Source organism: Spea bombifrons, chromosome 2, assembly GCF_027358695.1.
Source record: "Spea bombifrons isolate aSpeBom1 chromosome 2, aSpeBom1.2.pri, whole genome shotgun sequence".
Taxonomy (NCBI): domain Eukaryota; kingdom Metazoa; phylum Chordata; class Amphibia; order Anura; family Pelobatidae; genus Spea; species Spea bombifrons.
Genome location: NC_071088.1, coordinates 101,826,119 through 101,840,046, shown reverse-complemented (window position 1 = coordinate 101,840,046; position 13,928 = coordinate 101,826,119). Strand labels below are relative to the sequence as shown.

General features: G+C 41.6%; 1 protein-coding gene across 1 annotated transcript in view; it reads right to left on the bottom strand.

Moving 5' to 3' along the window:
• MYCBP2 (MYC binding protein 2) overlaps positions 1-13,928 on the bottom strand; it is a 90,923-nt gene that overhangs the window by 60,691 nt on the left and 16,304 nt on the right. Inside the window, exons 2-8 of the mRNA XM_053455388.1 lie at positions 12,270-12,345; positions 6,491-6,706; positions 4,433-4,586; positions 2,281-2,477; positions 1,839-2,081; positions 1,338-1,409; positions 1,114-1,210 (exon numbers count right to left, since the gene is read on the bottom strand). Coding sequence (XP_053311363.1) covers positions 1,114-1,210; positions 1,338-1,409; positions 1,839-2,081; positions 2,281-2,477; positions 4,433-4,586; positions 6,491-6,706; positions 12,270-12,345 — 1,055 coding nt within the window. The remainder of the gene's footprint in view (positions 1-1,113; positions 1,211-1,337; positions 1,410-1,838; positions 2,082-2,280; positions 2,478-4,432; positions 4,587-6,490; positions 6,707-12,269; positions 12,346-13,928) is intronic.

The following is a 13,928-nucleotide window of genomic DNA, read 5'->3' as shown; positions in this document are numbered from 1 at the left end:
AAGCATAATAGAAAAGTCAATGTGAGAAGTTTCTCTGTTCACACTTGCAGAGTGGTACACTCAAGTTACTGAACAGTTTAATGTGCCGGCCTGAGGGGGCAGAATACCGCATTGGGTGATGTGGTTCCTCCATGTGCTGCTGCTGAGTGGGTCGGTTGGGGACCACTTAACCAGCACTGCCTCCATAAGGTTGCCACACATGCTTCAGTAGCAAAGAGCCAAGATATGACATATCAATGCTCTTGGCAAAAAGGATGGCGACTGCATAAGTGATGTGCCGAGACTGGGGGCATCCCTCCACCAAAACCCACCAAGCCTGTACCTACTATGCTCTAATTTTTACAAAGGCTCCCGGCTGACTGGACATCAGCACTGAACAAACACGCATAAGTGGCAGAATACTTTTGTTTGAGACTGGAGCGCTGATTTGGTCATCTTGAATCAAATAATGTAATACTGCCTTTTTAGTGTATTTTACTGTATGCAAATTGAGGTGGGCATTCTTTAGTTTCTGAAGTTCCAAAAAGACACTGAAGAGTGTCTCATTTAACTCTTCCCCCAGCTGTCTGAGCTGAAGGCAGGGAGCATTCCTCAGTACACTTCTTGCACATGAACACCCACTGAAATCAATGAGAATGGCAGCAATCACAAGTATGCTATCTGAACACTGATATGTCCGGCTGTCGCTTCAATGGGTGCACCACGAAGCACGAGGACGAAATTAACGTACTAATGCTTCCTGGATTCAGTGGAGGCAGCCAGGAGAGGGCTTATCCAAAACACCAGTCTCTTCAACTGAACACATACAAAATAGACTCCAACATGCATTCAAAATGAACATACAATTTTGTGGACTGTTCCTTTAATTACACACTAAGGAGAACTGACTGTGCATAGAATACCTGGTAAGCACAACAGATCGAATGGTCAATACAACTTAGATTTTCTACATGTGTAGAAAGCTTGACATTTCATGATATTGAAGGAGAAGATTTCTGATCAGGTAGCATCATTCACAATGATCAGCAGCGGCCAGTCAATACAGGCAAAAGGTGCATGTCAGTAGAAAAAAAAATATAAAACATTTTTAAATTAGGCGTCTTTTCACATTACCTGGAACTGTCACTGTTCCATCCTGCTCCAATGTCTCTGGGTTTATTCTTATGGCTGTCATATGGTGATTGCACACATCTCTGTAGAGCAAGTAACCCTGTTTCACAAAAGATACAGAATGCTTAAAAAGAAAAGGGAAGGGGGAAAAAAGAAAAAGAAAGAAGAAAAGGGGTGGGCTGATGAGGTTTCCTGCGCACACTACAATGAATAGCTTATCTCCATACCTGAGCATAACCCAACCAAGACTTCTTCTCTCTCCTGCTTTTAATGCGGGACGTGGAATTATATATGTGCCCCTGCAAGACAGTTTATTCACAAGATAAAACTTCCAGACACCATAAAATAAGCCGGTATATGCACACTTGCAGATATTATAAACATAATATTTCTAAATGCCATTAATATCCAGGAACATATATCAGCACCAGACAACTTGAAACAGATTCAATAAAAAGCAATCACAGGCCTTATGAGATTTAGTACTCTTAAAATCAATACTGCAATTGGCTCAGGAGGAAGAAGAAAGACATATGAGGACATGCATCAACTTTCTCTCTACTATAGGAATTGCATGATTGTGCATTTAGGAGGAAAGAGTTAAAAACAGAATAATAAATCATCTGTACACAGTTAACCATCAAGTTTACCATAATTTTCACCAAAATTAGTTGCATAACGTAGAGACCAAGAATCTGGCACAAGCTGTAAAAGATCAGCTATATTACCCTCACTGTCCCACTGTATCCAGAGCCAATTTTGTAAAGGCCGTCTTTGCATAAAAGATAGAGGAAGAAGCCATCGCTCTGAAGGAGGCACTGGTCGTCTTCGTCGATAGGAATGTCCTTCAGAGACCACTTTTGCATCAAGGCAGCTTTTTTAATCCCATTTGTAAACCAGTCCTGGATCTGTATTTTTCCTACCAAAACCGCCTGGACACTACGTTGTAGCGAGTTTAAAATAGTTGGCACCTGAGGCAAAAAAATGAAACCGGAGGTCAATCTTAAGCAACATTAAACTGATGAGAAATGTAAGAGTGCCATCATCTAAACAGAGCAACCGTGTACAAATCGTATATTTCTTTTGTTGATTTGAAAGAAATAGAATATACTACACATATACAGCCCTGTAACACCACTGGATCAGCAACAACCCGGTAATAAATCATACCTGGATAGTTTGGCAAGCATGGCTGCCATTGTTGGTAAGAATGGCAGAGATAGCTTGTAAGGTCCTTCCTGTTTCTCCCCATGCTACGACGAGACTGAAGAGACAGGCACAAGAGATGGCAGTCAGCGACTGCCCGGTACTGTCATTCACTCCTGCACTACGAACTGTTATTTCCAGAATGAGCTGGAGCAGAGATTCTGTGGAACGAGATCCAAACACAACGGTAGAATATCAGACACCCAAACAGCACAGAGCTCGCGACAAGTCTCACAATTTTATTCACGGTTGCAGGAATACATTTGCTCTAAAACATTTGATGGCATTACACGTCATGTACATGCTTTTCCTGAACACATTTACGCTATGCTAACAGGATGGCTCTGGATTACCTTAAAGTACAGTATAATGACCCTGACACCGACACTAGAGGACGCATATTAAAGTACTTTGTGAATACCTTAATATCCACTCTGGGCTGTAGCCCTGCAACTGCACTCTTCATCCATGGCCCAATGCCTCCTTGCCTTTAACTGCCTGCTTCAATCAGCCGTAGGAAAGGGCTCCCATTGCAATCAATACAAGTGCTTTCTTCTCACCATTTAGCTGGGGTGAGGAAAGTTGTAAATACATATTGGGGGGAGTCTGCCGATCCCCCCCCCATGGATTTACAAGGGGACATCACAAACATTGTCAAGGGACCACACAGCTTAAGCAAAGATTTATGCTAGTTGTAAACTTAAAAAGTGCATATTCTAACAAGACAGTTATTATCTCTATAAAGAGAGAGTGCTTTGGTTTCAATTAAAAAAGCTGTGTTACCATCTGGCTTCTAAAAGGAATGATAAAACAAAGATGGGTGCCGAGCACTAGGTTTTAATTTGGGAGCAGAGGCAACTGAGCCAGTGCACTCTGATAACTCGCATCTTTAAAAGGTTTTTCTACATTCAAGTGACCAGATCCTTATAATAAAGCTGTTCTTTTAACGTCGTAACGATGAGAAATCTCAAAATCACTCTTGCACAGCACAAAATAAAACACTGTAATTTCAAGTAAAATAACAGCTATTTTCACACAAAACTTGACAGGAATGACGATAAACAGATGCTTGCAAACACATTACGTGGGATTCCATTATAACTTGTTTTTTTTTGTGATTTACAAAAGTTGGTGCTTGCAAACACCAAAACATGTTAACTTCTACTGAGGAAAAAGACTTGCCATCATACTTGTTAATTATTTCAGAAGTTACAGGAACAAAACATTTCAGAAAAAGGTGAGAGTTTGTACCGTGTCATAGAAACACAGGAAACAAATAGAGTCAATATGATACCTTTATTGGCCGATATTAAGAGTGCAAGCTTCATATGGATGAGGACAAGACCCGAGAGTCCTCAATTGCTTGCACTCAATACCTTTTTATTGACTAAATGAGCAAGTTTAAACTTGACTCTACTTGTCTCCAAAACATTTCTGGCACAGATAGAGTAAACAACAATCGTTTTTGGCTGGAGAGATGGAACGACAAAGCAGCGGTTTTCCACAAACAAAAAAGGTGCGTTATGGAATCTTAGTGCTGATAAAACACATGGCTCAAGGGTTTCTCTGGTCATTTAACAAGGAGAACCCCGGTCTAAGACCAAGCAGAACTTCAGCTTTTTCTCTTTCGAGGTGACTCATACCAAATGTGTGCTTGTGTCACGGTGTCCAGACTGACCATATAGGTGGGCAATAAAGTGAAAAAAGAAATATACAGCAAAATCATACACAATTATATTGGCCCACAATGCCCGCCTTATACCACATTTGCCTCCAACCAATCTTAAATTAACAATATAATACAAGTATCTTAGTCACGGCAAAACAGGGTACAAGTAACCCTATGATGCCAGTGGTACATCATTGTCCCATGACATCAAAGGAAGATGAGCCACCGACCCACCAGTGCACCTCCTCCAAAGCAAAATCTTACACAGGCTTCCGTCTCTCTACCGAATAGGTGGAAAACCAATATTATGTTACACAGGCTACGCAATGCGAGAAGGAGCCTTTGGAACAGAAGTTCTCCCAGCATTCCACAGAGCAGGAGGGGACACAGAACACTTCAGCATTTGGAGAGCTCTAGTTTGCCAGTGGTTTGGGTATCAGATCTTACCTAATACTTCAGGAGGTTCACACTGCAGACCTTCAGGCTGCTGACCCTGCAGCACATTCAGCAGAGCCTGTAAGCTCCTCAAACACAGTGACGGATGCGAGAAACGAGTCTCCTTGATCAATTCAAAAACTTCACATAAACCTATTTCAATTATCTGTAGAATAAAAGGGGCGATCCGTTAATATGACAAAAGAAAAAAAAAAAAAGACAAAATTTAGACAATTTGACTTTTGGAGGAGGGAAAGAAAGAGTCACTATAACTGATTTTACGTACTGGACCTTAACATACAGTTGGCTATAAATCAAAGTATTTTACATCTGTATCACTTCTCTATCGGTCCTACAGTTTTATGTTTTACACTGCCTGTATGAACACAAAAGTTATGGGGCGCAAAAATATATATGGGAAAAAAACTTGAAGTGAATATAGTGTCTTTAATAGATATAAATATACATAGTTATAAAAGTATCTGTAGTATAAATAAAATAAAACTTCACTTATTCACTTATTGAATTGAAAACTTCTACTGAAGAAGCCAACTGGCGAAACGCGTTTGGAAGGACTCATTCGAACTCTATCTATTCTGGAACCAGTGGTCTCGTTTTACATTTATGCACTAATGCACTTTGGGTGCTTGGACTTAATGTAAGTTCTTCTGCTGGTCAGATCAAGTTTTATTTTATTTATACTACAGATACTTTTATAACTATGTATATTTATATCTATTAAAGACACTATATTCACTTCAAGTTTTTTTCCCATATATATTTTTGCGCCCCATAACTTTTGTGTTCATTTGGATTATTTACACTTTAAGGAAGAGTGTATTTTATGTGGATAGCTGCATTTTTATTTGGGAAACACATATTTACTTTTCACTTTAAACACGTTCACGTGACTTTAGGTCTTCCTTTTTTCATTTATATTACACTGCCTGTAGCCAGAGCTACAAAAGAAACATTGTTAAATTTAAGCGTCCCCGTTTTAAAAGGTCTCCTTTGCGGACAGGTGTCGGGTAGGTTTTTTTTTTTTGGCGTAATTACTGAATAACTGCATTGTAATTCTGGGGAGACAACCATTAAAATAATTAAAACGGATAGTATTGAATTGATTGAAAGGAAAGCATGCACAGATTTTAATTTGCACACAAACCCACAAGACAAGTTCAGATGTCACATATACACAACTATGTATCAGCTTTCTTGTTTTCACTATTGTTTTATTATTTCACATTATTATTGTCACATTATGTCTTTTATAAGGATTAGTTACAGACTTAATGAGCAGGTACAATGAATATTTACCCCTGTGGTCATAGGACGAGCAACAAAATGGCATCTTTAAATCATCAGATTTTTTAACATCTTGAGTTTGATGGGTGGCTTACAGTAGTCTGGTATGATGAGCATTGGTATGGAAGTCAGGGCATGTAATGTTATGTAGCTAGGGCTAGGTAGACTGGATTATACAAAATGATACAGATAGCTCCAACATGTACAGTCTGTTACGCTTATAAAGTGTAAAAACTTTCTCCTGGGTCTTTAAGTCTTGGGTGTTTTAGCAGAAGAATACTAAAAATAGGGTTTTGTCAGGCTACACACAAGAAGCCAACACATACCATGCAGTATGTATGATCACTGTGCGTCTGATTAGCAGAAGCTCAACTCAAGAAATCTACAAGTTCCTACATTTTAATGTTTACCCAAATCAACAGGGTCTGAGTTCACAGATTCACAGATGTAGAGGGACTGTAAATTCACACTGCATATGTTCAGCACAGCATTGATCACACTATCTGGGAGAAGGACAAATGAGACCCCTCCAGAAAAACAATAAACTGCATATGTGGTTAAGAGGATATGAAGTTTCTGGTGACAACAAAACCACTGTAGAAATGCAAATAAACTGAGTAATTTATGACAGAAGACTTGCAGAGGTTCACAAGTAGCCATTAGGCATAATCTTTCGCCAGGTTGCATTTATGAAGGGACGCAGATAAACAAAAATACTATATTATTAAATGAATAGCATTTGCCTGGACTAGCAGCGACACTTGCCTTTGGAAGCTTGACTGGTGGGTCTTTGGACTCCTCTTCCTCATCGCTGTCAGACTCCCCACTCTGCACGGAGCTCTTAGAGGACAAAAGGAGGGAGGTCTCCTTCCTCTGCCACTCCAGAACACAGTGACGCACACTGCAATAAACATTGAACGCTGAAGGGTTGCTGTGGAGTTTGAGGTCAGGTACGAAAAGAACATTTTCCAGGTTGTCAGCCTATGGGTTTAAGCAGACAGATTATTAATGTTTAAAACAAATAATGCAAAATAACAAGGTAGGGGGGAGCTGGGAGAAGTCTGCTGACATCCAGAGAATTGCTTTGCTCGGTATAAGAGGCCTATTTCAAGCATAACACAAGTGGATTAGAACATGGTGCACCGACTGCAAATCTGTATCTTTCTGGCAATGGGGAAACAAATTCAGTGGCAGAGCCACGTAAGACATGGGGAAAAAAGGCAATTCTAGTGTAAAGTGACGAAAGCACCAAGGACACCAACACAAAGTTATTGCTGAAGTTATTCTTCGTACTCATCCCACGCTGTATGGATGCTGCGAGTCAGTGTAGAAGCACTGGCACTCTTTGCCAGCCGCTTCCTTAATGTACTGTGCGAGATGCTTTGGATACAACGTATCAAAGCGGAATTAGGCGATAAGCAAACCTATTTTGTATCAAGAGTCTGGTTGTTTTGCCAGCAAAATATACAGATCGATTTGCAAGACTTTACAAAGAGAGCACCTTGGCACTTACCGTATTTGCTCAATTATAAGACGATGCTCTGAAAAATACCCCTTGTCTTATAATCAGACCTCAAATAGGTCTGACTATGAAACTAAGATCCTCCTGTCCTATGCCCCCCATTTAACATCCCCCCTCCCAAAGCTTCTGAATCCCCGGTGTGTAGCCAGGGCAGCGGGTAGACGTCTACGCGATTCGCGGTTAGCAGCGGGGGTTGTCTGCGTCCATCGTGCAGATCTTCCCTGGATGTCAGAGATCAGAGTTCCCTGCACCGGTCAGAGATCAGAGCTCCCCGCACCTCCTTCCAGCTGCAGCAGAAGTTGCCCACACGAATCGCGTAGACAACAGAAGCACCGGTAAACTCGGGGGGGCAGAGTGTTCTAGGCTGGGGGTAGGCAGAGTGCTCTATGAAATGCCTTTTAACTCCCTTAATGCCACTCTGCCTCCTGAAATGCCTTAAACCTGCCTATATGTCACTCTGCCCCATAATATGCCTTTTAACCCCCTAAATGCCAAAGTGGCATATAGGGGTATAAGGCATTTCTGGAGGCAGAGTGTCACATAGGGGGGTCAAAAGGCATATCAATAAGGCACAGTGGCATATAGAGGGTTAAAAGGCATATCATGGGGCACAGTGTCATAACTGGGGGGGGCAGGTTTGAAAATCAAAGGCAATAAAAAAAATATTTTTCTCAATCATAGCTTTTATTAAAATACATGTTTTACGTGAATTAACATTTACTGGTAAAACTTTTTTACCTATAGGGTCGTCTTATATAGAGACTTTTTCTTTTTTTCCCTAAATTAATATTTCAATTTTGGGGGTTCGTCTTATAATCGAGCAAATACAGTATATCTGTATTGCAATGCATGCAGACCACTATGTATATTCCTATGTTCCTATTAGTGTTCTTTAGGGCTCCAACAACGAATCGATAAAATAGATAATGAAATTTGTTGGCAACGGTTTTCATTATCGATTAGTTGAATTGATTTTTATTGATTATAAAATGTGGGTTTTTTTCCAGAGCAAATGCTCTGAAAAATACCCCTTGTTTTATAATCAGTTTCATTCAGCGTGACTCACAGCAGTTACTACTTACAGTCCCTCCCTGCAATCACTCTGACGATAGCCCCGCCCCTTTCCTTCTCCTAGTCCCTCCCTGCAGTCACTCTGATGGTTGGCTGCGCCCCTTCTTTCTACCAGTCCCTCACTGCAGTCACACTGAAGATTGGCCCCGCCCATTTCCTATAGCGTCCACATGGCTCAGCAATTCATCAGAGTATAAAATATTTGGGTTGCTGAAACTTATGGGTGGTGGTTAATTTAGGGGCAGTTATGGTTAATGGGGTCTTCAGGGTTAATTTAATAAGGTTTACTTAAGGTGCAGTTAGAGGTAAAGGGGGGGCAAACTAAGGGGAATCTAAATCCTGGGGTAGTGAAGATTAATGCTGTATTTATTTATAAAAGTATTGTGAATCTGTGAGGGCACTTTGGCATATCTGGGGAGGACAGAGTGACATATGGGGTATAAGGCATTTGTGGGAGGCAGTGTGGCATTTGTGGGAGGCTAGGCTCAGATGTGCATATCTGGGGGGGGGCAGGTTGGGAAATAAAAAGAAATGCATTTTTATCAAAGTTTTTATTATTCTGCCGTTTGTTTTTAACATCCGGTTATTTTAAATAAATAAAAAATTTAATTTTTTTTTTATCCGATTAATCGAAAAAATCATCGGCCAACTAATCGATTATGAAATTGCAGCCCTAGTGTTCTTTGCCCATGTGAGATAGGATGCTGAAGTCCCTTGAAATTGGCGAGGTGCCCTGGGACTGGAAGACTGCAGTTCATAAGAAAAGAAAGTAGCAATGATGGGAACCGCAGAAATAAATGCGTGAGACAAGGTTACAATTTCACTTGGGAACTACAAGCAAGCAGAGATTATTGCATATCAAGGGACCAGCAAGGCCAGTACAGAACCCTGTGTGACTAGATCCGCTGACTCGCTAACAAGAAGCACAAAGGAATTCACAGAAAAAAAGCTGTCAGATTACCCACACTCTCCGTCTGCAGGTTTATGGACAGACTACTCTGTACATTTGTTGTAGTTACTTCGAAATACATGTGGCCCTTGGACTTATGTTCATAAACAATCTTGCTTCTTTCACAGGTATTTAAATTCCCTTGATGAATTAACTTCTACAGATACCGGTGGAAGGAGGACTCACTGTGGTATTATATAGAGCTCAGTAGATGTAAAAAGTATTGTCTGAGTAAGATATTCAAATGGTTCCTCTCAATCACTTACTCAACTAAAGTAAGAAAGCAAAAAGTTATAACTGTTTTCGATGTAGGCGACTCTTGAGGCTGAGGAAGCCGTTGGCAACTACACACAATAAAGATGACGATGCCAAGCGAAAACATTTGTAAGGAATAGAGTTTGTTGTATCCTTTTTACACAGTACACAGCAACTCAAGAAGTCTAGCTAGAGATACTCAGATTTCAGACCTAAAGAACATGCCTACGTTGAGATATTGGCTCCGCAGAAACAATTACAACGGATCAGTATTAATGTGAACAAGACTGGTACATGCTGTGTAACGTGATCTGTGAAACACCTTCTAAAAAAGCCTTCTCAACAAAACTGACCGTTGTGTGATGAGCACAACATAAACCGCCACAGAATCACTTAAATGAGAGAAAACATATCAGAAGATCCACTGCATTGAACACGTGCACAAGTCTCAACATGTGGTTGTTGGGTTGGGCACCATAACATTGCCTATAGGCAAGATAAACATACATTACACTTGCCTATAATGTTTCCATCCCATGAACATCAATAATGTAAAATATGTCACTTTACATGCATGTTATTCATATGATGTAGTTATGAGAGAGTGCGTACTGCTTGTTAGGTTTATTAAAGGCTTTTATACATGCAACTGGTTTGTAGTCCCCCCCCCAAGCCAGAGACATAAGTCCTACTAACCAGTGCCAAACTAAATGCTAGTCAAGGACAATAGGCAATATCAACAGATATAAGGATGCTTCATATCAGGCCTTTAGTTTGTAGATGTAGCACAGTAACATGATTTTTTACAGTTCTTATGTAATCAACTTTTTAATCCATGTATGATTGTTTTTAAACATGCCAGTATTGGCATAATGACATTTTATTTTGCCTCTTGAATGTGTGATCTCTCTCATAGATGTTTCTCCATTGGAAGTAGACTCAACATTCTACATGTATTTGCCCAACCCTGAATAAATTATATTTTACTTAGATCTATTGTTCTTTGCCCATGGGAAATAGGAGGAGTGTAGAATGCATTAGAAACTGTAGCATGTTTTAACATGTGCTAATTTACTTATGAACAAAAATAAAACCCTCAACCTTCTCACACCATTATAGAATGTGCCGGTGGCAGCTCTCTTCTCCTGTTCCGCTGCGGTCCTCACTCACTCCCTGCATCTGAGTGCCATGAAATGACATATCTCGGCACTCAGACTCAGTATTTTGGGAATGAGCAGGCCCTGACGGAGACAGCCTTGCCAGCTGCCTTGCTTACTTCCAATCGGTCCTCTGAACATTTACTGTGGGTCCAGGAACTGATCAATGGATCAATTTTATGAAACTCCCTCATATTATAAACATTTGTAACTTGAAAAAAAAAAAAACAAGAAAACAAAAATAGAAAAAAATATATGCATTTGGTTTTTTTTTTTTTCTTGCCACACTGCCTCCCAGATATGCCTTATACCCCCAGATTTGCCACTCTGCCCCCCCAGATATGCCTTCTAAGCCCCTATATGCCACTGTGCCCCACTGATATGCATTATAACCCCCTATATGCCATACTGCCCTCTGATATGCCACTCAGGCCCCCCTGATATGCCTTAACCCCCTATATGCCACTCTGCCCCCAGAAATGCCTTATAATCCCCCTGATATGCCACCCCCCCCAATATGCCTTATAACTGCCTATATAGGACTGTGCCCGCCCTTGATATGCTCCCCCAAACTTATCCCCTGTACTCCAGACGGTGAGCATCTGCATGATGATGCACAGACAACCTCTGCTTCTGGCCGGCATTTTCGCTGGAGCTTCTATAAAGGTGATATGACACCAGTGCTCCATCATAGAAGCCCCAGTGGAAGTGCCGGCAGTAGAGGAGGATGTCTGCGCACAATGCATAGACGCCCACCAGCTGCCAGAGAGAATGATCCGGGTCCCCTGCAGCAGATCGTCCTCTCTGGCAGCCGGCAAATGTTGCGCAATGCGTGCAGACCACCTCCAGCGATACTTCCGCCGGGGCTTCTACGGTGGAGCACCAGAAGGTCACATCATGCTGGTGCTCCATCATAGAAGCCCCGGCGGAAGTGGAGGACAGTAACGGAGGATGTCTGCGCGCATCGCACAGACACCCTGCATCGGCTGTTGGAGAGGAGGATCTGGGTCTCCTGCAGCGCTGCGGGGTACCTGGATCTTAGCGTTATTATCCAACCTCTATTTGAGGTCAGATTATAAAACGAGGGCTATATTTTTTTAGAACATTTGCTCAGAAAAAACCTTCATCTTATAATCGATAAAATCGATTCAACTAATCGATAATGACATTTGTTGGGAACGATTATCAATTAGCTAACACAATGTGCCTTGGAACACAGGAGCGATGGGAGTGATAGAAGGGCCTCTATACCTATGAAGATATCCCATCAGCCACTTCTAGCTACAATAGTCATTTGCAACATAAATGTCTACATTGTGATCCATTTCATGTTAAGAAAATTTCCAAACATTTGAACAGTAGTATAAGAGAGAATATATAAATATATATATATATATATATATATATATATATATATATATATATATATATATATATATATATATATATATATATATATATATATATATATATATATATATATATACACACACACACACACACACACACACACACATCTTTAGCTTCCAGATTCCTGCAAATTAAACGTGGAATAGATATTTGCAATTTGGGGGAAAAGGGGAGGCTTACCTTGCTTCTCATTTTTCCTTTTGATTTGGTCTTTTGCTTCCTTTTAAGTTTTTTCTTACTTAGAATTTTCTTATTCCTAAAACAAGAAAAACAAAAAAGAAAGACTTAGGCAAAGGTTGTAACAAAACAAAAAAATGCCAGTGGCAATTTCCTCTAGGATTTTGCTTGCATTTTCCCAAAACACATTGTATTCCACAAACCTCATATTGGCACAAGGATAACAACTCACATTAAAAAGAAAAAAAAAATAGATTTCCTTTTGGAATCAGTACGACCTTTCAGACAAGGGCCATGGATCGCTTCCCTAGGTTTTACCCAATACATTTTTAGGTACAATTCCTATACAGCAAAGACTAGCAGTGCAGTCCGACATCTACACATCCACAATTACTACCAAATGCTACCACTGTGTTGTGTGGATCGTGGTGTATCATAAGAGCGGGAATGGATTGTGATGTGCCAGTGCTTAGTGACAAATACTGCCATGAGATAGGAGGCTACAGACATCTGCGCTGGCCGAGGCATGATCTTGCGTCCCCTTTACTAAGCTACCCTGAATAAGGACCTGTATGCTAGAGAAGGTAGGATGGGCTAATGCCAGGGTATGACCTTGTGACGGACTCATCCCTTCAGGTACACCGCTGTGGATATTATACCGGCCCAACCACCGAACTCCCACAATGCGCTGAGAATCTTATGCCGCTTCATTAAAGGAAACCTCAAGTCAACTTGACAAGAACCCCTGGAGCTCGTGATGCAATGACATAGCTATTTATCAAGACATTTGTCTGACAGTTTTTATTATCTTTAGACCCAAGTCCAGCTTTGCTTATGAGATTGTAAAGCCATTCATTCAACAGCACTAGAGCTGAAACAACGAATCGATAAAATCGATAATAATCGATAACGGAAATCATCGATAACGATTTCCGTTATCGATTAATCGAGTGATCGATTCGTCGTTGGAGCACTAGGCTCCTTTTACTTACCTCCGCCAGCGTTCCCCGCTTCTGCTCCACGCTCTGCAGTCTCCGCCTTCTAGCTACGTGACGGATGTGACGCGCTTCAATCGAGTTCAATAAAGTTTTAAAAGTTTGAAGTGGAACGAGTCCGTAGCGGAGGTAAGTATTCTTTATGTCTATGTGCGAATCGCTCTGTGCGAGTGGCTCCATTCGCACAGAGCGAATCGCTCTGTGCGAGTGGCTCCATTCGCACAGAGCGAATCGCTCTGTGCGAGTGGCTCCATTCGAACAGAGCGAATCGCTCTGTGCGAGTGGCTCCATTCGCACAGAGCGAATCGCTCTGTGCGAATGGAGCCACTCGCACAGAGCGAATCGCTCTGTGCGAATGGAGCCACTCGCACAGAGCGAATCGCTCTGTGCGAATGGAGCCACTCGCACAGAGCGAATCGCTCTGTGCGAATGGAGCCACTCGCACAGAGCGATTCGCTCTGTGCGAGTGGCTCCATTCGCACAGAGCGATTCGCTCTGTGCGAGTGGCTCCATTCGCACAGAGCGATTCGCGGGGGTGGGGGTCCACGGCGGGGTGGGGGTCCACGGCGGGGTGGGGGTGGGGATTCAGGGCAGGGTGTGAGTGTGGGTGCAGGGGAGAGTGGGGGTGCAGGGCAGAGTGGGGGTGGGGGGGCAGGCCAGGGTAGGA